Here is a 24,552-nt window from a genome sequence, read left to right as displayed (position 1 = left end):
ATGTGCAAACTGAAAAATTGGGAGCAAAACATTATTTTGGACTGATCTAATGGCAATATATTTTCAATTATTTTATGTGTATAAAATCCTTGTGCTGTAATGTGTGGTCATTGATAATTCCATCTACTTTTTTTTTAAGGGCACTATTAAGAAGGTTAGAAATGCAACCATTTGCAAGACGCTCCATTTAAGTGAAGATGTGTTTGCTTTGTGGGACTCAGGGTTAATTGTATGATGCAAACTGCCAATTTCTTTTCTTATTTTGTTGTATAGATTTATAGCTTGCTTTATCACAGGCTCCATTTCTGCAAGAGACAGCTGAATTTCCCCTGCAAGAAGCAATTTGATATCTATTGATCCCATATTTTAAATTCGTCACGTTTCATAAACTTGTCCTGAACTTCATTGGCTCTATATTTTGACTTCATACCCCAGTCAGCCTTGGCTACCCTTCTTGATGTGATAAGGAGATAAAATAATGCTGCTCTACGAGGTTTTCAGCTATCAGTTACAGTGTGTCCCAGGGATCCTACAGCAAAGAGATGGATAAAAATTTTACTGCCTTCCAGGACGCGGGCAGGGAACCCCTCACCCTTCTGTAACCATTTATCCCAGCTGAACCCAGGATGCCCCAGGAGAGCAGAGATCTAAGACCCCTGTTTTAAATTGGAGAAATGGGAACAACTTTCCTGTTAAGGAGGAACTAAGGATTGGTGAAACCTGCAGAGGAGACTGCAATATCATAAACTTGTTACTGTGAGAAATAGCTGGTCTGTTGGGGAGGGAAAGATTTGCATTTTTAGAGAACAGTCACAAAAAAGTAACTAAATGGTAGATTTCTGCAAGTGCTTAATGGACTTGGTAGAAGAAATTTGTGTTGGAGTTGTGCTGGAGATGCTGAAGTCTCTGAGTAATGGAGAGCCAGTTTGTTAGAACATGGTTGGAGAGCTGACACAAAGGGGAATATAATTTGTTTAGATTAAAGGGGACCGAGTTGCTTCTGGACAGAGAGTGGACTGAAAACACACCAGTATAGCTAAGGTAGAAGCTGGATTGCTTTAGGGGATATTTACTTGTGTTTGGAGGTGATTTTAATCATTAGAGGGAAAAGCTTGCACAGAGGTCAAATAGTTTTAGCTGTGGTCTAAGGTAGTGAAAAAGTAATAGGAACTGAAAACTCTGATGAAGCTTGGCAATACAGAAAAACATGGAACTGAAATCAGTAATATCAGAACAGGAGGCAAAAAGCAAACATAATGAACGTGGCACATACCTGGCTTTTTTGAATTACCAGGTGAAGGATTTTTAAAGTGTTGTAGTGCTCCCCTTATCTCTCTTGCTTTCAATAACTTAGTTCTTCTAATATTTGCTCTTGTAAAAAATAAAAAAAAAAGATTTCACAATTTTTCCTAACAGATAGTGTGCTTGCCAAAATCGGTTCATTTCTGAATCTTACTTACGCTGCTTCATACAATTTAGATTGAAATACTGCTTTTGGTTGAGGGCCAGTTTATAAAAAACAGTAAGTGAAAGAGGTATCAGATCCAGAAATTCTTTGGCAGCTTTGCAGTTTTCTCAGCAGTCTTGCTGCTTGGTGCAGCATAATTGAAAATGTCACTTCACATTTTGTACTGAGAGACAAGTTTGTGCTTTGCTGTTTTGAGTCTGATGATGCTCTCCCGCTTCAAAAGCCCACCTCTCAGCTTTCAAGCTGGTTAAACCATTATTAAGCAATAATGTAGTATACATATGGAACTCTCACTTTTAGGCAGACAAATAGAGCTTTACTAGAAGCTATTGAAATACAGTGGGTCCTCTGTTCCTCCAAAACACTTAGTTCCTAACAGTTTGCTTGAATTTTAAACAGCTCCTCCAAGTATATTCACTTTTCTTTGGCATTTGCTTTACCAGAATTAGTTTGAACAAGTTTGAAACCAGCCATTTTTTTTTTTTTTAAATGGCAGCTTTTATCTAAGCTGTGCGAAATCTACATTTTTAAATCTAAAACTCACTGCAGGAATTATGCTTCCCTAATGAAATGCATCTATTGCGAAGCATATGCTTGTTCAGAATGGTTTGAATTTCCAATGTAAAGACCTCAGAATGATTTGGCAGTAAGTAGTTTTAGATCAGAGATTTTTTACATTCAGGATTTGGCAAGTCATTCCAAATAACTTGTGGTGGGGGGAAGGGAAGGGAGGGGAAAAGAGAGGGAGAGAAAGAAATAGAAAGAAATCTTCTCCCAGATAATTTTAGTGGCATTGCTTTGAGGGTATGACTTCACTAGCATTTAGAACTGGTGGTAGTGGATATGCCCAGATCCAATGTTTGGCTCACAACTGATGTGAGACCTTTGGCTACAAAAAGCCTCATAATTCTGTCCTTCTGTGCACATAGTTAGATACCACAGGGATGGCTATGAACACCTTAGATGAACCAAGGAGCAATTGCTTCTGCATAAATGTTTGTGTGCCCTCCATTTCCATTCTTACACAGTCAGTCAGATCAGCTTTATGTGAGCCATTGGCTTTATGACCTACTGTCATGTCTTAATCATCTGTACCACAGTGTAGCCACAACCTGGAATCAGAGCCACCCACATTATTTATTTGTGAACTGGAAACTTTCCTGATATTGGTTGAAGATCTCCAGATCTCTGCTATTAGGCTAAAGGGTATAAAAGAGTTGAAGGTGGAGAGATGGAAGAGCAAGACTGCAAGACATGGACTTCTTGCTCTCACTGTAGCCAAGGACAGGCAGGAAAGTGAGCAGTGGGTGCCAGGTGACTTACCTGGATAGCCAACAGAGGCTCTAGGTTGAACAGGGACACAGCTGTAAATTGGAAAATGAATCACTGGTGACTTCAAGGTAATCTTATGGCATAATTGTTTCTGTTATGAAAGAGACACTCTGTTGTCTGTGGTGGTTTGGTGCATTCAGTTTTCTCATGAAGGCAAAGAAAGGCAATCAGAAACCACTGAAGTAGGTTTGGAAGCTTTCAAAACACAGAGTTAAATTGCTATTGGGAATTTACTTCAGTGTGAGTGTGATGGTTCACGAAGGATCTTCTGCTATTTAGGATTGAATCATCTGTAATTGCTGTCTTATAGGTCCTGGGGAGAAGGCTGGTTCATTGTGAGGAGTTTGAGATAACTTCAGATCTATCCTGTTAATTACTGTATTGATTTTATGGCTCCTTGAAGTACCTCCATTATTAAACAGAAAATTGCTACATTTGAATTTATGTTTACTAACATGGTAATATGGTGAATTAAAAATGGTAAATGCAAAGGGGTGAGGGAGAATTCTCACTGCTTTTTACATTCATAGGGATATGCCTTTCACAATGTTTTAAGGTCTAGCTGTTTTGTTACATAATATACTTAGTCTCTGGGCTACTCATGTTTTATGTATTTCTGTGAGGAAGTACAGGGTATTCCAGAAAGATACAGTGTACCAAAATCACCATGCTGTATTCTAAATATTTAATTTTTAAAATAATATATTGCCACTAATTTTCACCTAAATCAAATTGCAGTCTATCTACTGTTAACACATCATTGCCTTAAAATGTGTACATGCTAGAGGTGAGTCAGAGCAAGACAAATGAGCAAGGGTCTTGAGAGGATTAACCTGAAAAGAAAGATCAAATCCACTTATATAAGATTATTGCATAACTTCTCAAAATCTCTTCATATCTTTTTCTTCTTGTGTGTCTTTATATATTTTGACAGCAACTAGTTTTCTTTCCTTCATCCTTTCCAGTATCTTATGATCAGGAAAGAACTATTAAATCATGCTGACTCTCAATCATAGTTGTCATCATTAGGCATCAGAGTGAATATAATTTGTGGTAAATATGGTCAGGAAACTGTCTCTCAGAGGCTTGTTTCAGACTGTCTGTCTGCTTATGCAGTTTTTATTTATTTTGAAAGTAACCCAAAGGGCAAGAAATAGTTTTCTTCAGGTTTTGGAGCAGAGATCATAAATCTTACAAGCAACTAAGGTATTCTTCATGTATCAAACTGGAGTTGTATCTGAATTTTTCTAAACTGTTAATAAAGACTTATTTTGATCACTGACTTACATTCAGGTCAAGTCAGGTCAAGCTAGATTTGCTTCTGGTTTCCTTTGGCCAGTGCTCTCCAGGCTAACACTGGGAGAACGACCAAGCAGACAGATTTTTGGTAGTAGACAGTGTCGATGTTCAAGTCACAGTAACTTAATATTACAAAGTGCTTTTTCTCTGCTGATGCCAGCATGTGACTAAATGAATGTTTCCCCACTGAGCTATATATTACTAAAGACACCCAGGGTAATTTCAAATCATCTGCTGCACCATTAGCTGCAGGAGAACTATAGCAGCTAACCTAAAAATGTCTCAGGTAAGTCCAAACCAGGGCCATGTATTACAGTGCAAATCTCTTGCAGCTTTTTTGAGGTAGAGAAAACAAAGGGGGCAAAGAAGTGAATGTGTTAAAAACAGAAAAAAATCTGCAATTAAAAATTAATAAGACAGAAGGAAACAAGTCCTGAGATTGTGGGGTTTTTTTATTTTGTTCTATAAATATGTCTGAATCTGGGGATAAAAATTGGTGAGAGGGTCTAGAGAGGGTGTAGAAGGCGGCCCCCTAGAGATCACTAAAAAAAGAAGCAATCTAAAATGAAAGCTGATGAATTAGGAAGCAAATGAAAAGCAGTTAATGGAGGAACTAATAGTGACAGGATTTCTTCGGAGACTGCAGGTGAACAGGAACTGAGAGCATAACAGGAGGCTAAATGAGGAAACTAGAGGAATAATAATGGAGTAAAGAGAAGAGGTGGTGAATCTTAATCTTTCCTTACTGTTGCCATATTTAGCAGAGTGGCAATCACCACTTCCCTTTTTTAAAATTCAGAAATCTTAACTGCAAAACAAGTTCATGGGTCAAAGAATTACAATATCTCTCGTGAGGTGACAGACTTAACCTCTTCTAACCAATTAGCCTTGAAAAATAGGAAGTGCTGAGTTAAACGTTCTGATTTTGAGAAGGAATGGTGGTCATTATATGTTAAGTCATGTCAGTGATACAGAAGAGGTCAATATATTTAGCACTTGCCCACAAGCAAACAGCATCTGTTCTATTTTAGTAAAAAGAGATTTTTAGCAGCGTCTTCGAAAACTTTTCAGACGTGGTGACATATTGCCCTCTTGAGGCCACACGTGGTTACTGCACATATTTTACAGCTATTTTATTTCCTTCTCAAATGAACGAGCCCCGCACAACTTTACAAACGTGGTTGTTAGAAATTCGGAGAATAAATAAATCATAAGGTAGAACACTTCCTCCTTTTTAATATAATTTTTGCCCTAGTTTAGTCTCCAGGAAATTTTTTGCTATTTAGTTCATCCCAACAAATGTAATGTTGAAATAGAGAACTAGGGTAATATTATTTAAATAAACAGTGTTTGCCCTGGCTTTGCAACCATCAGGTCAAGAATATAGTGGCTTTCTTTCTTTATCTGTAACTTACTGGCTAACTTACTAAAAAGTGTACATAAAAATAATGAACACAACTTTTATTCAAAGGGTACTGAAAATCCCATGGAATTAATTTTGTGCTATGGTGTAAAGGTATAAAGTCTGGCTAATTTCATTCTTTTGATGTGATTTATTCTTTGTTTGGGAAAACATAACATTTTTGGGACTTCACAAAGCATTGTTTAATTGGCATCATTCCACTCACACTTCAGGTTACAGGTGCAATATGGTGTGTGTATACCATGTGTACCTTTCAAGGAATTAAATGCTTGGGGAACGAGGTTCATTTCTAGCAACTATGAGATCAAAGAGGACAGAAATGTTGGGACCAGTAAGGGGAGGTGCTAGCATGGTGCAAATTGAGTGTCCTCCAGTGCCCAATGCATGTGCAAGGCAGCAGCTGGCCATCAGCTGGAGGGAGCAGCTGCACAAGGGTGTTCCACCCCCAGTCCACTCTCTGAAGCCCAAATGCTCAGGGTATGCAAACCAAGGAATGATGGTCATCCATAACTACTTCTTTTTCAGAGCAGAATAAAACTTTATATTAATCTGTTACATAAAGTAATAATATGGAAAAAGTTGTAAATGGAGGTTAGTTTGTCTTGTGGATGCAGTTCATCTCCTAATCAATACATAAATTAGATGTAAAAAAAATCTGAAAATAAATTATCTTGTCAACACAACATTTAAAATAATTACATGAAGAGGAAATGCAGTACTTCCAAGTACCCTTACATCACTGTAAGTTGTTTCAACATCCATAGTTATATTAGCAACACTTTTAGACAAAGCACATCAGACTAAGTCCTAAATTTGTTGAAAATTAAGATCTTATTTAGAGACTTCATTATCCTTAGAGTTTGGATCAAGGTTGCTGAATAACAAACATTTCAAATTACCAGAAAGGGAACAGAACATATCAGCAGGAGACTTGATTCTTGATTTTAGGTTTACCTGTAGAGTAAATAATAAATATGTACTTTTGAACAAGAGGTCCTGAACTAACTTCTATATTTTCTAGTCTAGTATAGAGTGCACCAAAAAAAAGGAAAAAAAAAAAAAAAAGAAGAAAAAAAAGGAATTTGGGAAGTAGATTTGAATTAATACAGCTTTGTGCCACTATCCTTTCTACAATACCTAATAGCTCATTTTAGTGTCTGGCATTTTTATCAAAGACAGACCCCTCTCCTGTGCTGTGCTCATAGTCCCTTCAGAAACCAGACACTTCTTCCAGCTGTTGTAGAGCTGAAGTCCCCCTTTCTGGGATTTGCTGGCATCATCTTTCATGGCTCAGGCAGATTTATTTGCTGTTCTCATCCTTTTCTTGATACATCCTTGGCTACAAATTTCTGGAGACATTCTTGCTCCCTGGTTTACTGAGTGAAACACGAGTATGTGACCTAAAAACGTTCATAGTCTTAGCTATAATCTCTAGATATGGTAAGTCTTTGACTTAGGGTTACATAAAAAGTATCAGCTAAAAAGGCTTAGTTTACTACATTTGATGCTGTGATACATAAGACAGAACTTATCCTGTGTTAGATGTTTTGGGCATCTTTGTTTCCTAGCTGCTGCTTAAACCTTCTGAATTTTATGTAGAAAAGAAATTACTCAGAAAAAAAGTTTTTTTAAGAGCAGTGAGAGTTTCTGGGCGACATGACCAATTAAAGACATTGGTCTTTGCAAAAAAATATGTTTTCAGAAACTACATGTCAATGCTAGCAGTATGATGAACTTCGAAGACCAGACTTGCATGATCCTTCAGAAGTTTGTACATTACTCAGACCACTCAATATCATGACTTCTGACTGTTCCACTTTTAACTCTCAGAGCTTCTACTTGCCTGTTTCGTTTTTTTTTTTTGCCTAAGGCCCAAAGAAACATTACATGTCCTTTTTTAAAAAAACTAACTATAAATAGCTATCTTTTCTTTTCCTTGTATTTTCTCCTTCTCCAATTTCCTCCCTGCATATGCCCCATTTCCTTATAGTTCGTTCATTCTGTTTCTGTCTAATTTTCAGGGCTCTTGGTATCCTTCAACTCATGAGTTTCTCCTTTCTGCTGCATATACTATTCACTCCATAGTTTCAATATTGTTTCCTCAGAAGCCTTTTTCCAGCCCCAACAATTTCACCCAGACTCAGAACACTGAACGAGTTGAATGCTAGGAACATTTTAATACACATCTACACAGTAGAAGTTTTCTGATAAAAGCCAGTGCTGATTAGAACAATGGGAAGTATTTGCTTCTTGAGCCGATACCTGTGCCTGCATAGGCCAGTGGGGGTGAAGCTGTTCTGTATACAGGGATGTGTTTTGGTCAGTGTCCCTGCTGCTCTTCCCAGTGGCTCAGCAGCACTGGCAGGCAGCACGTGCTGCCTCCAGCAGAGGGCTCATGCCCACTGCCCTGCCATGAAAATAACCGGAATTCAGAGTAGTGGGCATGGTAACTTAGGAGGCAGATAAGCAAAATTACTGTCTGTCATGCAGAATGTGAATATATATGTAAGATTTTTCTATACCAAGAAGAATATACTCATTTATCCCAATCCCTGGGAGTGCTTTGAATCTCACATTGCTTTTGAGGTACAGCACTGGTATTTTCTCAGCACGACCTCAGTCCTTACCTGAATGAATGCAGGAGGCCTAAAACTTTGTCTGACTCTGTTCCTGTTAACGTTACGTCTTAGGTGGGACACATGGCCACGTCAGCGTGATGAGAGGCCAGCAGCCATTGCCATCAGAGCAGATGGCATCTCTGGAGGTTTATAATCAGCCCATACTGCTGTGCGACTCATACCCGAGGATTCTTTAAATGATGGAAGAATCAGATGTTCTTGTCTTTCTGCTTCCTTCTCTCTACCAGTCCCCCCTGCTCTTCAACCCATGCAAAGTCACAATGACACTGTCTTTTCCTATACTGCTGTGTTGCATTCCTGTGCACAGTTCTCTTGGCCTCATGGCTACATGATTCTCCCCAGCACAGTCCTCCCAGCCCATTGATTTTGTTTGAGTGGTTCTGGGTGTTCGCTGATCATTCAAAAGGGTGGGGGAAAAGTTACCAGTGGTGTTGGAAGCTTCTCTGCTAATCTAAGAATTAGAACAGGGTTCTCAGGAAGCATTAGCTTAGTTTTCCTGTATCTGTCTTTGCTCTACAGTGAATCTGCTGGTACTGAGAACATCCCTTTTTTAGATCTTGACAGTTTCAAACAGCAATGAAAACCTTGTGATAGTACTTTTAAAGAGAAAGTAGATCTTCACCTTGATCCAAAGGTAAGACAAGGCATAGGATATAGAAAGAATTATGTTTGTAGTATCATAGAAATGTTTGGAAAAGTAATGTATCTACAGAGATACATTAAACAAGGATTTTAATATAACCTGCTTTTTGACTAAAAGCAGAAACAAAGTCAACAGTCCCCTTGGGGTGGTGAACTTTCTGTTGCACAATTGGATGCACTGTCATCAAATAGCTGTTTATAATAGATTAAAAAGTAACACTTTGCATGTTTCTCTTTGCTTTTAAAATAAATCCTACCTTTATGGTTCTGTCTCTTACCTAGAAGGCTTTAGGAAATGGAAAAATTATAAATCTTTTTTGCTATTCCTTTTTTGCTATGGAAAAATAGCTTGGACTCTAAACCCAGGAAAAGTAGTGAACCAATGGCCATCCTGTGGTAATGGAACAGAAAGTTCCATAACCATATAATTCATGGCCTATTCAATAGATGCCCATTAGGGAAAATGCATTTAATAATAATTTCTGTGTGTGGTAGTTGGGCACAGAGCCTAGAGCAGTCATGAAAAATTTGTGTAATTTAACAGTCTTCAAAACGCTTAACTAGACAGTACATAGTAGAAGTTGTTATGCCTTTACATGGATGTCCACTTAAAAAAGTATTTGATCTTCATCTTTACCCAGTTTGGAGGGAGCATTTAAGGCACACATTCTTATTAGCTGGACTTATTGAGTAAATGTGCCACTTCTTTTGGAGAAGGGCCTCCAAGTTCTATTTCTGAATTGTTTGTGACTATACCCTGAATTGCATGTTAAGTATTTCCATCCTACCTATGTGTTTGGTCAGTTTTATGTTTCTGTGAGGTCACTGCCTGTCACAGAATCTTGATGATATTACACAAAGAATATTTTCCATTGTGGCATCTAGGGTTCCTTGGGGATCCCTAACATCTGTATTGCTAATGGTTTTATTGTTGCCTCTGGCACTACCTCCAATTAAATTGACCATGGCAGTTTGTTGCAGCCTCATCCTCTTGAGTACCTGGATTTCTTTGACTTACCTTTGCCTATGAAGAAAGCACACTTTTATCCTTTTGAAAATAAAGTCCATGGGCAGGAATGTGTTCCCCCTGAGACTAATATGCAAGTCCTTTTGTGGTTAGACAAAGGGTTTTCTTAATGTATTCTGTGATAGAAGTGCCCTAAGAGCCAACCCATCCTTGTCCTCTGTGAGTTCAGTCTTTTTGTAAATTGGGAACAAACTTTACAACGCGGTCTGCTTGCAACAAAATTGGGCATTCATTTTTAAGCACACAGCCTCATAAACAATTCTTTTAAGAAGAGAACTCCCTTTGTGTAATAAAAGGGAAGGTAGAAAGAAAAAAGGTCTGGGCTAGTGATTTAACAAGCACGGTTGTCTGGTGCTTCTACACTAAGGCTTGTGGAACAGAGTAGACCTTCCACCATCAGACTTAGCTAATGGCAGATAATTTTAGTATGTTTACATTTAATGATTTGGACTGTTGCTTTTATTCTAATTTTAAACTTATTTTAGGTCAATAGAAGGGCTTTGTACATTTAGAAATGCAGTGACCAAAAGTGTCTTAAGTATAAACCAGCACATTTTTAAAATGAAAATGTAAGACTAATAAATTGAGTGATGTTAAAATAGCTTAGCTTGAAAGTATTGAAATAAATTTGCAGCCCATGGTATGTAGGCCCAATAAACCTGGGATTTTTTTCCTTAAAATGGAAACCCAAAATTTGATCTAGGAGAAGTACTGTAAAACTTTTCATAATGATGCTAGTTGGATGCAGTTGCTTCCTCTGTTTTATGGCATAGTTTCAGCAATATTAATTTCAGTAGGTGTACTTCCTTAAGCGCATATATCCACATTCCCCATCTAAAGGATCCCATGTCAAGAATCTTCTAAAGCCATGTAAAATACTGCTGCTTTTAGTGTAACAATGAAAAAGGGAAAGTTGCATGTTTCTACATTCTGTTTTTGGTAACTCTACATGTGCTTTTGGACTGAAGCTCAAAACTACAGAACTGGGCTTTGGTTTACTTCCATTCTATTCTAAATGTGGTCTAATAAAACCTGGCTGAATAAAGCGATAGCTACAGTTGAGATAGAAACTTCCTCTTTTCCCATTCCATTCAATTAATGAAAGCTGAACTTCAAAGTCTAAATGAGATCATTTGAAGTGCTAAAATTATTGAACACCAGAACTGTTTGCTTTCCTATCTGACCAAAGAGAAAAAAAAAAAAAAAGCTTTTAATATAAAAGTAAAATTAAACCACTGAAATGAAGTTAGGAAACGTTAAAAGTTCTGGCGAAAGAAGTGGTGTTAACCTAGATGAGAGGTATTTGTACATAGTTTTAAGTGACTCACTTAATAGCCAACTCACTTTTTTCATGAATGTGATAGTAAGGCTTTTCTGGGAGGTCTTAGTTGTGTGTTGCTCAGAAAATTGCAACCCAATGAGAAGATGTCTGAGCAACACCTCTGACAAGCATGAGAATATGCAAAGATATCGACAGGGACTGGAGCCTTTCTGTAGTCTCATGAGCACTTAGGTCGTTATCACTAGCTTTCTAGTTGTTATAAGAAGTTTTTCAGTTAGGTCAACTCCCTGTTATTTTGCTGACAGCCCATAATATTTCTCCTGGATTCTACTTTGTCCTTTTAAACCATGAGCATTGGCTGTACCACGAACTCCAGGACCATAGCCACGAGCAGCAGATACCAAAACTTATTTGATTGACTCCTTTGATGGCATCATTGCTGGGTCTGTTACTGCAAACTAGGAAGTGGAAAGTTAATGGAGATATATTTGTAAAAGACGATGGATAATCGTTGGCCAGAGATGAGGTGAGCTTCTGAAATTCAATGGGAAAGCATAGGAGGGGACTGTGGAAGTTGGAGAAACACAGGGAGTGAGGAAATCCCAGTCCATGCCAAGAGGCAGTAGTGGGGTGCAGGTAGTGAGCAGTGAGGTGTGCTGAACAGTCACCCTAATTAGGGAGGAATGTCTAAACAGAGTCCATCAAACAGGAGGAAGGGCACAAACTGCTTGGCTGTCAAAGACTACCTACTTCTATGTTCATTAAAAGTATTCAATTTTCTATAACAAACATTTGATTGATAGAACAGACACACAGTCCTATTAAACGTAACTAATTGCATGTGAGGCTTGTTCATCTGTCCACCTCTGTAAGCCTCGCCCCCATGCTCCAGGGTTTCTTGCACTGGTAGCACAACACTACAGCTGCTCTCCTGTTCTGCTAGCCCACATGCCAGGCTGCCTAAACCAAGATTCTTGCAGCTGTACTGGGTGTAGAGGTCCCTGCAGCTCTGTGTGTGTATCTTCTGTATGCCCTTATGTTAACAAAACAATGGCAGGAGGCACATTTTGAGGCACATCCTTCCTCAGCCCAATATCCATGCATGCCTTTGGCCTCTGAGCGTGCCTTTGCATGACTCAGCAAGTGAATTCTCATTCTTGTGATTCAAAAAATTTGAGTGTTCTGGTCATTAATAAGGAAGTCTCAAGATATTTTGTCAAATCCCATCAAATTTATATTTAATGCTTCAGTTAATTAATTAATTCCTTAATTGTGCAGAACAATTGAATTAAGTATATTTTCATTCTGTAAGATAATTAAGCAGGCACACTGAGTTAAGCTTCTCCCCCCAACAGTTAGAATTGTCTTTTTCATTCTTATCCATCCAGAGAAGATAGAATTAGACCACAAAAAAACCCAACTTTGTATGTGCTAAATTTCAAATAAAGTAATTTTTGCCCTAGCTTTTTTCATGGGTGTGTGATTAGGTCTTTCTTCTTCCCCCTTGGACAATCTGTAAAATTGTCATGAAACAAAATTGAAAGCTGAGTGTTTTAAAGGTCGTCGTTTAAAAATTTCCCATGTGGGGCATGACTTTATCATTATTTGCAAACTTTACTACAGAAGCAACTACAAATCATCCAATAACAATCAGAAACATTTGTTTCTCTACCAAACTGTGTAGACCAAGAATAACTTTATGCTGTAGGAGCTCAAGTTTTTATGTCTAACTTGCTAGCACAGTGCAAAACTATTATATTTGCAAAACTGAACCAGCTGGTCTAACGGCAGAGCCTGGATTATATTGGTACGTCTTTTTTTTTGTTCTGCTCCCTTTTATTCTCTTTGAGGAATGGTACAGTAATTTTTAGGTTCAATGTAGCCAGCTATGAGTTTTCAACTTCCAATGAGTTTTGATGGAAAATACAATGTTTTAATTTCCTGTTATTTTCTACCAAAGTACAAGCTGGGTAGATTTGACAGTATTTTCATTGTAGTGTGATGCTGTGTAGATCAGACCCTCAAACAGGAAAAATCAGCATACCTTCACTGAAGCTTTTACCTCGTGAAACTTATCCCCATTTTAAAAAGATGAAGAAAAATGTCTAGAGAAAGAAAAACATAATCTTAATTTAAAAAGGCAGAAAGGTAAGAAGTGTCTAGAAAGGGATGTAAAGTGTTTTCATGAATATCTTATTAAATGAAGAGAAAAAAAAAATCTCCTGTATTGGTTAAAGTTTGTCATCTTATGAATTTATTTCTTTCATGGAATATTCCTGGATTGGGATTTAGGATTGCCTATTGAGCTTTGCCTATGCTTTGTTTTAATATAATTTATCTTGTAATCTGTTTTTAAAAGCATCTCTGTGAGAGTGTCACAATGGATTTTCTGTATTGTAAGACAGTGTTTCCCGCATTATTTATTAGAACCGGTTTTGTCTTCACCTTTTATTTAAAACGTATATCTTGGGAAACATTTGAGATAGTAAGAAGAGGAACGATTTCAATGCTGTTTGTGCTTGTGATTAATTGTACACTAGTTATCCAGGCCCTGTTGATTACACAGAAAGGGCTCCAGGGGGGTCAGTCTGCGGAGGGGCAGTGGCCCTTCAGTCAGGGATAAGTTATGTTTTGGGCTTCCACTCTGTTATGAACCTTAAAGGGATTAAAGAACCGCATCTATAGCTGTGACAGGGCTACACGGACCACCGGTACCGCTCCTTTTCTAAGCGTGGGAGGGCAGGCGGCGTTTGTTCCTTCCTGCCTTTGGCTGCCCAGCCCAGCCGGGCCCGCCGGGCGGGGTCGTTCGTGCCGGAGCTCGGCTACAGCCGGCGGAGAGCGCTGGCCTCAGAGCCTGGAGGTAACTGTGCCTCGGAAGGGAGTCGGGGCGAGCAAGGGCACCTCGGGGTCCGTAACTCCCGAGCCGCTGCGCTCGGGGAGCCCCGCACGGAGCTCCATCCCCGGGCCGGAGCCGCTCTCTCCGGGCACGGGGAGCCACGGGGCTGGCGGCTGGATGCTAAAGCCTTCCTTTCCCACTGGCATCGGCTGTTCAAATCTATCGGATGGAATCCTGGGCACCGCTGTGAAAAAGAAAACCCGAGGGCATCGTTTCAGTGACTAATTCAGAGTGAATGAAGTGGGACCTGCATTGCTGAGATTTAACCTCACGTACAGTTTGCGATACAAATAATTTTCTATTTCGCACGCTCTCTAGCAGCTGAAACAGGACCGTCTGTAATTTGTGCCGCGGTGCGCGCAGAGGGGATGTCCCTTCGGTGGTGACCTGGCGCGGGTGTCGCGCCAGTGCTGTCCCCGCGGCGCTGTGTGCGCTGTGCTGCCCTGCGGTGCGGTGCCGCCCCCGCGGTGCGGTGCTGTCCCCACTGTGCGGTGCTGTGCCCACTGTGCGGTGCTGTGCCCGCGGTGCGGTGCTGTCCCCACTGTGCGGTGCTGTGCCCGCGGTGCGGTGCTGTCCCCACTGTGCGGTGCTGTGCTGTCCGCACTGTGCGGTGCTGTCCCCACTGTGCGGTGCTGTGCCCGCGGTGCGGTGCTGTCCCCGCGGTGCGGTGCCGCCCGGCACCGGGAGGTGGCGCTGTGGGCCCGGGCACGGCGCGCGGGCGGGCGCGCGGCGCTCCCTCAGCCGGCGGCTCGCGCGGCCCGTCCCGCCCTGCCCTTCCCGCGGCCCGCGCTCCGCCGCGCTCGGCTGCTACAGATGTGCGCCTCTGAATGGTTTCAATAAAATTTTATAGCCGTCATTTGAAAAATGGTAGGATTATTGTGATTTGTGCAGCCTGGCAGAAGAGAACTCGCCGGGGCTGGCCGCGGCCGCTGCTCCCCCTGCTGCGGGCTCCCCTCGGGCACCGCGTCCCCCACCGCGGTCCCAACGTGCCAGGTGGCACTGGCATCCCAGCCTTTTTCTTTTTTCTTTTTCTTTTTCTTTTTCTTTTTCTTTTTCTTTTTCTTTTTCTTTTTCTTTTTCTTTTTCTTTTTCTTTTTCTTTTTCTTTTTCTTTTTCTTTCTTTTTCTTTTCGTGTCTCATCGTGATTCTGTAGGAGGCTGTCTCTGTTTTTTGTCCAGGCCTCCAGAGGAGCCCCCAGGCGTTCCCCGCTCGACGGGGCCCGCAGCCCACCTGGCCTGGGAGGTGAGGGGACACACGAGGCTGCTGGAGCTGGATGCTTGCGAGTGTCTGGGCACCAGCGCGAAGTAGCAGACATTACAACACAGGCAGGTTTTTGTAAGAGGGCAGAAGTAACTCCGTGGCTAATAGTTGTTTTTGATACTGTTGCAAGCCTTCAGTGTTTCCAAGCACCCTTTTGAAGGCACACGGACATTGAGTATTGCAGGCAGATGTTATACGTGTCTGTCTCCGCAAAATACATGACGCATGTACAAGAGAGAGCCTTTTTTTTCTTTTTCTTTTTTTTTTTCTTTTTGCTTACCATATCACCTTGTCTCTCAAGGACAGCACATTGCTAAAATGCAGAGATTTATTGGAGGGACAAAAAGGACTTTACTCCTCCTTCTCATCAACTGCAGCAGATGTAGTTGCCTTCATTATTTGCCCCAGAATAAAGGCACCTCAGTCTCAGTTGTCTCAGTCACCATAGCCACTGGGTTGCTTTCCCTATCTTTCTTCCCCCTTTCTGGAATGTCCTGGAAAATAGTCTATTATAAAACCTGCACAATACCAGTTTTCTTCCTTATAATGGTTTGATATACAGCGGATTCCATGAATAGATATAACAATAATCTCCTAATCCTGAGGTCTTGTGGGAACTCACATAAGAATGTTGAAGTCCTCAGAGTGCTGAAGTGGGTGCTGTCATGCTTGCAGTATGCACTGGAGCTTCCTGCCAGACTCTACCTTTGGTTTAGAAGCACTGCTGCTTCACCTGGGAGCCAAGAGTTGGTTGCTGGACCCTGATTCTTGGCAGTGCTGGATGAAAATGACTCTTCTACCTTGAATTTTGAAGGAAGTGTGGCTCTGCGGTTCTGCTTGGTCTGGGTTATTGCCATCGCACTTTAAATAACACAGATGCGCACCTACTGCTCAGACTCCTTTTTCTGTCTTGTTTAGAATTCCAGTTTCATGTGCAACTTTGTAGAAGAGGATTTGGGCTCCTGAGATACTCAGGAATGTTTAAAAGTTCTGTGCTTAGTTTGCTTTTAGCTATCTGAATGGACAAATAATTAGCAGAAATCATTTAATAAATAGAATGGTAGACTAGAATGGAGACTGAGGTATTGAGTATATATACTGAGTTGTTACCCAACTGGAAATTAAAATTCTCACTATGCTGGAAAATCATAGCTAATGACTAATAATATAACCAGTATTAGACCTAACTTAATCTAGTCTTACAATGCCTGTAATAGATGCACATTCCTCTTCAGAGTTAATTTTCAGGGTGCTTATAAACATCACGGTCAGTTTATTCCATTTGCTCTCTTGCTTTGTGGTGGATAAGACTTCGGTAAAATTATCTGTACTCAGTATGTGCCTATAGAATCATCCAATCATGTAAATTCAGGGGCACTGTTTTTAATCAGACAATATAATTGGTACTAATCTTGAAATAAATGGTGCTCCTGAGAAGCAGGAGCTCCTGTCTTCTCCGGAGCACCATCTGTGTGGCTCATAAGCAATCAGCAATATTTATATTAAATGCTGTATATTCTGCCTCATCTACTGTTTGATTTCCTCTCTCTGGGTCTCATGCTATGAAGCAAAACAGGGGTCACAACACCCAACTTCTGACAAGTAATGTCTTCCCTCGATCTGTTATGTATACCTTGTTAATGCAGCTTTGTTCAGTATTTTTGTCAACATTCAGCGTTCATAGCACACCCAGTCTGCCCAGTGCAAGGTCTTAAGCTTAATTTTCATTAAAATTTTTATGAAGTTTTTATGTATCTCCCTCATGTTCTCTAAAAACTTTGCTGTTTTCTCTATTTCATCACAGTCATATGGATCCCACATTGTCTTGTCCCACAATATAATATTTGATTATTCCCAGAAACACTCTTCTGCTACTCAGCTATCAGAGGACCACTCTCTAATTTGCTTGTTTGTTTTAGGTTGTAAGAGATAAAATTTTACTGTTTTGGATTAAAAAAATTAAATTGAGCATATGTTTTTCACATTACCATTTTGCTAACAAATGTGCTTTAATTGTTCTTTCTTTTTTCTTTCATGGTAAGGGGTTTGTAAGCAAACTGGATGAATTCATTCACTGGTTAAATGAAGCCATGGAAACAACAGAGAACTGGACTCCTCCTAAAGCAGAGACAGACAGCCTTAAACTGTACCTGGAGACACACTTGGTAGGACAAGATTACACTGATTGCTATCAGTAATTGAAGTGTTCTGCTGTGCTTTTTATTTGATTTTTATTTTTTAATTACTAGCGTGTGTCTATATTTTAATGTAAGATTTGCAGCATTGCAATTTATTTTAATGAAAATACCAACAAATTATTTTCTGTACTTGAAATATGTACTGATAACTTTGTGAAAATTAAATTAAAAGGCAGAATTGCATTACAATTCAGAATTTATGTCCAAACTGAAAGAAAAGACAAGAAGAGAAAAGGTATTTTTTTCTGCTGATCATTCTAGGAATTTTACTACATTGTGACATTAATGAAAATATTATGAGTGAGGAACTCTTATTCTCTCTACCACAGTTTTGGCATAGCACAATGTCATTTAAAGAAAATATTTGAAATAGTTATTTCAAATATTTTACTTGATGTTCATTTCTGTAATTTAATTAATACAGATTTTACACTGTAGGTAGAAAATAGAGCTCCAATGCATGCTGTTCAATAGGTAGGTATCTTAATAGGTAAACTACTCTAGCTGGTAAAAATAAAATTTAAAAAGTACAGAAAATTAAACTAAAAACTTTCCTGTCTTTCTGCCACAATCTTCAGTTCTTACAGTATGAAATGGAAGAAAACATGGTGATAACACTACTCTGAGCCAATGACCTAGACACCCCAGCTATATGAAACAGGATGCTAGCCAAGCCCACATCAGATCATCAACCCCCAAAGCTCAGCCTCATTTCCAGTCTCTGATAATCTTATGGCAGAAAATTATTTGACAGTCCCAGGAAGTCATGTGATATATTACAGGAAAAATGTCGTCTTAATCCCTACTGTAATAGTGGAGTGACCATTATTAAATTAATTAAGTATACGTCAACTACATGTACAGTTAAAACCAAACTGAAAACTGTCTTCAGGATTTCAGCTATACAGAAAGATCTTTGTCTTTTGCTTTTAAACATTTCTGTTGTAGTAGTGCCTATGGGTAGTCACTGAATTAAGTCCCCATCGTGGTAGTCTATCAAATGCAGTATGGAGACACTTCATTCTTCCTTATGTTGCAATTTTTGTGTTTTGTGGCAGAGGTCAGATTTTTGCCTTGTCTTCAGTGCACATTTAGTTCCATGATTCCCATTGTGTTTACAGGCGCTCTGAAGGCACAGTGTACATTGCAAAATCAGACCTCAGAAAAGGCACTGGTCACTTCAATTTGTTTTCTTTGTACTTTGCAACATGAAACTTTTGATGATAAGCTTTTATGAGTAGAATCCCAATTTTCACTCTTGATTGGATAAAAAGAAACTTATTCCAGATAACAGGGCAATCACCAGGCTGAGTAACTCTCAGAGTCAGTTTCTTTTCCCCTTTCTTGCATGGGGAGGAGCACAGTAGTTCATTTGCAGAGAAATGACTTCCAACTTTGCCATGAGGTTCTTGGGGAGGTGTGGCCAAACCCGTCTATATCAGACTGGCTTGTAAAATAGTAGCTCAGAAGCAACTTGATCATTGCTAGAGGTAGTCTGAATAAATGAATACGTGGGCACCTGTACAACCTCACTTTCCCCTGTCAGTAGTTAGGCTGTCAGCTTCCCTCTGTGTATCTGGGGTAAGAAAATCCTCATATGCTTCAGGATCATTATGTTATGAAAGTTGGGAATTTTTTAACTTCATTGCAGAAGTAAAATATCTAAAGAATGGTTCTGTTTCTATTTAATAATATTATAACTATTTTATGGCATCTATATCCAGTGAAAATACCACTGAATAACCTGAAAAAACATAACTGAGTTTTGTTTCTTGGATTTCAGAAAATGTGTGCTATCATACTGGTTTCTACACAGCAGAAAATACAGAGCATTTTGTAGTGGAGAAGATACTTATTTGTATTAACTAGATTGTCAGCTTTTCAGTGGCTTTTATCTGTCAGACATCCTAATCTGTGTTTAAACAGAAGTATATGAACTTCAATTTATGTTAAGCTCACTGTTGAGATTTCCCTCAGTTGAGTATTGTAAGGCCATGGTGATCATGGTTTGTGTGAAGGACTTACACTTCTCATTTTCTTCTTTTGCCCATCAGGTTATACATGTCAGACTCGCCTAAAATACGCTGAAGTAAAGGACTTTGAACTTTACAAGATTAGGTTCCAGATTTATGGGTTTATAATACAGAGACTGGTAGTAAACTAACTGGGAAAACAAAATGTCTTGGTTCTTTCCTGTATAGTACGTCCACACCAACATATCTCATAACTATTTCCTTACCGGTGCAGGTTTTCTCATCATAGAATGAGTGAAAACTTGGTGTAGATAAGTATTTTTATTAGTAGAGACCTATCCTTAGCCTTTAGCACAAGTTATCAATTCCATGAAATGTGATAATTTTTTCTTTGAAATAAATTTGTTGTGATGACAAAATTAGTGCCATAAAGGGAAAGTATTTTGCATTTATGAATGAAATCTCTTCTGTCAAAATTTAATACAGGAGCAAGAAAACACAAAAAATGCACTTGTTCCCTTTGTCATTGGTTGGGAAAAGTTCTGCAGAGGTGACAAGGAGAAGGTTGTGAATATCTTCCAAATTTTTCAGTATGTAAAATTGTAGGCTGTCACCTTAGGATCCCAATGCAAACTGTTGGTAAAGTTTTGAATTTTAAAATCTCTCCCCACTCAGCCTTGCTTTTCTTAATCTGTGATGTTTCAAGAAATGGTGTGGCACAGACACATAAATAGAACGTGTTTAAAAAAAAAAGACATCACAAGAAACCTGCAGCATAAATTTATGAAAATCTTTACACAAAATAATATTCATGTGAATAGTCGAATCTCTCAAACAGGATGGCAATGCAAGTCTCTATTACAGGTGTCGTAGCATGACATCAGCTTAAATTGGTATGATTTCCCAGACAATTGTTCTTGTTAATTCTTATACCCGGCCTGGCAATACTGCCCACAAGGATGTTAATCAACACTTTGAACCACATGAATAGTGTTTGTCTATTGCTCTTGGCTCAGCAAGAACTGCTTGCAGAGGCATTTCTGTAACTGTCTCAAGGCCCTACCTGGAGAGCTCCTGAAACAGTGAAGAACACTGTGGTGAAGGTGGAAGGCAGCCTCTCCTCAATTTGGTCTGTTTTTCCCGGTTATCTCATCTGCACAGAGACTAGCTAGGGAGTTTCCTGGGCCACCAAGGAAATTCACAACCAAATGCACTGTGTGCACACAAGCACAGACCTGATACTCAAATACACCACAATTACAATTATTAACTGTAAGACCTATTGGAATTTCATTCTTAAGTCACAGTTACAACTTAAACTCCATAGATTTTGCAACAATGAGAGACCATACATTTTGCTAAAGAGTATGATTTTTCCTGAAAATTGAAAAGTAGTCTACATCTTGAATGTGTGCTGTAATAGATGATCTTCAGCTTGGAGAACAGTTTTCTTGCAAATTTTAAAATCCAGCTCCCTGATGTTCTGCAGAACAGAAGTTGCTATATGCTTCATTTTAGATAACACCAAAGTACAAATCTATAAATGAAAATACTCTCAGAGATCCCTGGTATAGTGCCTGAAATTATTCTTTCAATTTTACAGGTCTTCACAAACCAGTAATGTTGGTTAAACTGATTTGGGAGCTGTGTGCTTCCCATTCATATGGAAGAGCTGACATGGAGCAGCCACCCCTTGAACATCTGGCACTCTGCAGGCAGCCACCCAAGCCAGCAGATGTCGAAAACACTAATATGTTTTCATAAAACAGGCGTGTTTTTTTAGCAGAAATCTACTTTTCCACAAAGATCTCAGTCAGTCCTACTAGAGAAGAAATGAAGCGGGTTTTGAATTTTTTTGAACAATTAGGTTAAAATCAGTTCCTAATGAAAAGACAACTTCATTTACCTTACCAAAAAGGAACTTCTGAAAATGGTTTCTGATTCACTTTATTTTTTGTATCTCTCCTTTTCTGTTATGCCGATTCCTGCCCATTGGCACCCTGATCAAAATCAACTACTAGCAAATCTAAGCATAGACTTGGTGGTATGCAAATCAGTTTTCGTCAAAAACAGTATCCTGAAGGCAGTTTATGAGCTAAAAGCATCTGTCTAGGTCATACTGCTGTGCTTATGAAACCAAGCAGACTTTCTAACCAGCTTGACAAATAAGAATTCACCATGTATCTCTTGACCATTTTAGTTTGCTAAAAAAGACATTTAACTTTATCCGTGGCCTGATAAGATACATTGTTTTAGCACAGTAAAGAAATAAGCTGGCTGCTATGAAGAACCATTGAGGAAAAGGTTTTGACAAAAGGTACTATATATATTTGCTGAGGCCTGGAACTTTTAATTCTGTAGTCTTCACTTTTTCCTTTGCTATTAACACAGTACTTTGTTTTCTTGTTGCGGCACAATTCCTCCTTGTGCACTGTGGTGGGATGTGCTCTTAGGTCATTACACTGAGCCATTTCTGTGTCTGGAGTCATACTTAGGTCTCAGGAGCACAAGAATTTTAAATGAGATCCTGCAAATGGAAAATATAATATTTTACACTTATTTAGGTGCAACTTTTGAAATATTTCTTACATTATTAGTAGATGCTGGCAAATAATATTTTTTTCCAGTAAAGATAAAACTAGTTAAGGTAAAGTCTTCTTAGACATTTGGAATTAGTAGTCAAGCAATTTTGTCCATTTTTGTCCAGTAAGACTGTCCTTGCTTCTTGGGTTTTTAGACAAAAATATATATTCTGTCTAGTTGAAACTAGAATAGCCAATCTTGTTCTGTAAAAACCATCACGTGGTGAAGATTGCATGTAGTTATTGCATTTCAAAGTGTGGTTTGGATATACTAACTGATAATTTCCAGTAATAGTAATTTCTTAGTTTTCTTTTCAGATCCCTGTCAGTAGTAGTATTTACTCCAATTTAGTCACAAGCTTTGTGCCACGTTAAAATCCTTTTTAGCCCAGAATCAGTTCATTATATTAACCTTCTCAGTCATCATATTTATTTTACTTGTTAGAGTCTTAAAAATATCGTATAGCAAGCGTCATTAGTATTTCAAAACAAGTTAGACAAGCTGATTCATACTAGCATTTCCTTCTGTACGTAAAGTTTAGATGTCATCTCCATTCAGAACCAAATTCTTCTTAAGATACAAGGGGCTTGAGTTTTATTATCCAAAGAGAAATGAAATAAGAATTTTTCTGTCTCCATTATAAATGTTTCTGGCCACATCATGGCTCAGCACTTTCTGAGCTGTAAACAGCAAATGCCTTCAAACAGAAAATAGATTGTATTTTCACATTTAAGAAATTGTGTTGGTGAAGTAATGATGCCTCAGTGATATTTCATGATACCTGATTGTCTGTTTGTAACAAGACTGCTATGTCTGAAAAAAAGATCTTTCTCATCTCCATGGAAAATCTCATTTTCTGAAAAATGTCAGTTTAGAGAAGTATTAAACATCTATTCTTATTGAAAATAAGGTTAAATACACGTGCCTTGGGCTAATCTACCGACTGTCTTTGTAGTAGCGGTGGTAATGGTAATTTTATTAAAGGTATTAAAGCCTCTGAAATGGCTAAGCTATGTATTTTCCTTTGCTATATGGGAATTTCCAATGTGCATGGCAGCTAATTTAGATAATTTCCTCAAAATACAGAATAGCTTCTGCAGGATGATGGTGCTGAAGAGTGAGCACCATGAGTGGCCTAATATATTGTTTCTATAAGGATTTTGATTTGAATTTGTTTAACCTATTGTTAGGTTGAATTTTTAAATTTTATGGTGGTTTTTTAAATCTTGAAAGGAATTTTGGGTATGCATGGGTTCCTGAATGTATGTCCTTTTCCATAGGAAACAGTCTTCAGAACATACAGAGATGTAGACTAAACTCAGAAGATTTCACAGGCAAATAAAACTATTTAATAGGAAGTAAGACAGCAAACTGAAACAGAATATGTGTATATTGTCAGTTTTGACTATTATTCAGCTTTTAAAATCTGTAAACCAAATAACCTCTATGTAAACTTTTCTGTTTCTTGAGTTAAAGTGTAGAAAATGTTGCAGTCATTTTAATACATTTGGCTTTACCTGTATTGTAGTCTGAATCCAGAGAATGTAGGTTGCTGGCTCTGGAAAAAATAGAGATACCTTAAATTGTTCAGGCTGTTCTTCAAATTTAAAGAACATTTTTGGTGACTAAAGAAGAGTAAAATCAGGTATATAAGAAAGAAAATCCAGATATATTACCCTTCTAATAACATCACTGCTGTTCTGACCAGTACAAAAATACTGCATTTGATCTAAAGATGTTTCCCATAAGGTCATACAATGAGGAAAAGCTGACACAAATCTTTTCTTTGTAAGGAGAAAGAGTGGGCCATGGTTATGGTCCTAGTAGCACAGAAGTAAATCTATTATGTTTTACATCTGTTATGACTATATGTGTTTTTAATGAAGGAAGAGAATGTCCATTTACTGTCTTCCTGTACACAGGTTTGTTTCATGCAAGCTTGTTGTCTAAGGAGTATTTTCTTTGTAATTTTCCTTTTGACTTAATACTCTTAAGAATACTACCTTTTTTTCTGTCCTGTCTTTCAAATTTATAGATACCTACCCTTGTGTAGGAACTTTGAACAGCTGCAAATGAAAAAAAAAAAATAATTGCATTTTAGTTTTTTGATTGGTTCAAATGTTCCCAGGACAGTCTTTGCTACCCCCTCAGATTTACAGTTTTGCATAGGAAGGGGATAGAAACCCATAATAAAATACAGCTCTGCTGGGCCTGCCTGTAACCTGTTGGTTGTTAATAAGCTTCATGGAGAATTGTCCCAGCTTTTCTAGTTCTGAGAGCCACTGTCATCTCTGGACAGAGGAGGCATTAAACCAGAGGCAGAGCATATTAGGATGTCATCCTAAAATACTTTTGCTTTTTCTACTGAGGAAAACGCTCTCATTTGTGAGGATTTTGAAGTCTTGTATCCTATGTGTGTGAAAGTATCGTATATGAGTGTTTGTTCTGTGCCTCTAGAACAAATATTGTTTTGATTTTTTTAATGCATTATGTTTGAGATTTAAAAAGTTAGAATTCAGACTTGGGGAAA

The 24,552-nt window shown here is 38.7% G+C and overlaps 1 protein-coding gene across 4 annotated transcripts in view; it reads left to right on the top strand.

Annotated features, from left to right (window-relative positions):
* The window catches only part of AKAP6 (A-kinase anchoring protein 6), a 265,979-nt gene that overhangs the window by 91,550 nt on the left and 149,877 nt on the right, over positions 1-24,552 (top strand). For all 4 annotated transcript variants that reach the window (XM_033061959.2, XM_033061958.2, XM_033061956.2 and 1 more), the window contains exon 5: positions 17,311-17,433. In XM_033061959.2, coding sequence (XP_032917850.1) covers positions 17,311-17,433 — 123 coding nt within the window. The remainder of the gene's footprint in view (positions 1-17,310; positions 17,434-24,552) is intronic.

The sequence above is a fragment of the Catharus ustulatus genome, chromosome 6 (assembly GCF_009819885.2).
Source record: "Catharus ustulatus isolate bCatUst1 chromosome 6, bCatUst1.pri.v2, whole genome shotgun sequence".
Taxonomy (NCBI): domain Eukaryota; kingdom Metazoa; phylum Chordata; class Aves; order Passeriformes; family Turdidae; genus Catharus; species Catharus ustulatus.
This window is presented reverse-complemented; position numbering and strand designations above follow the sequence as displayed.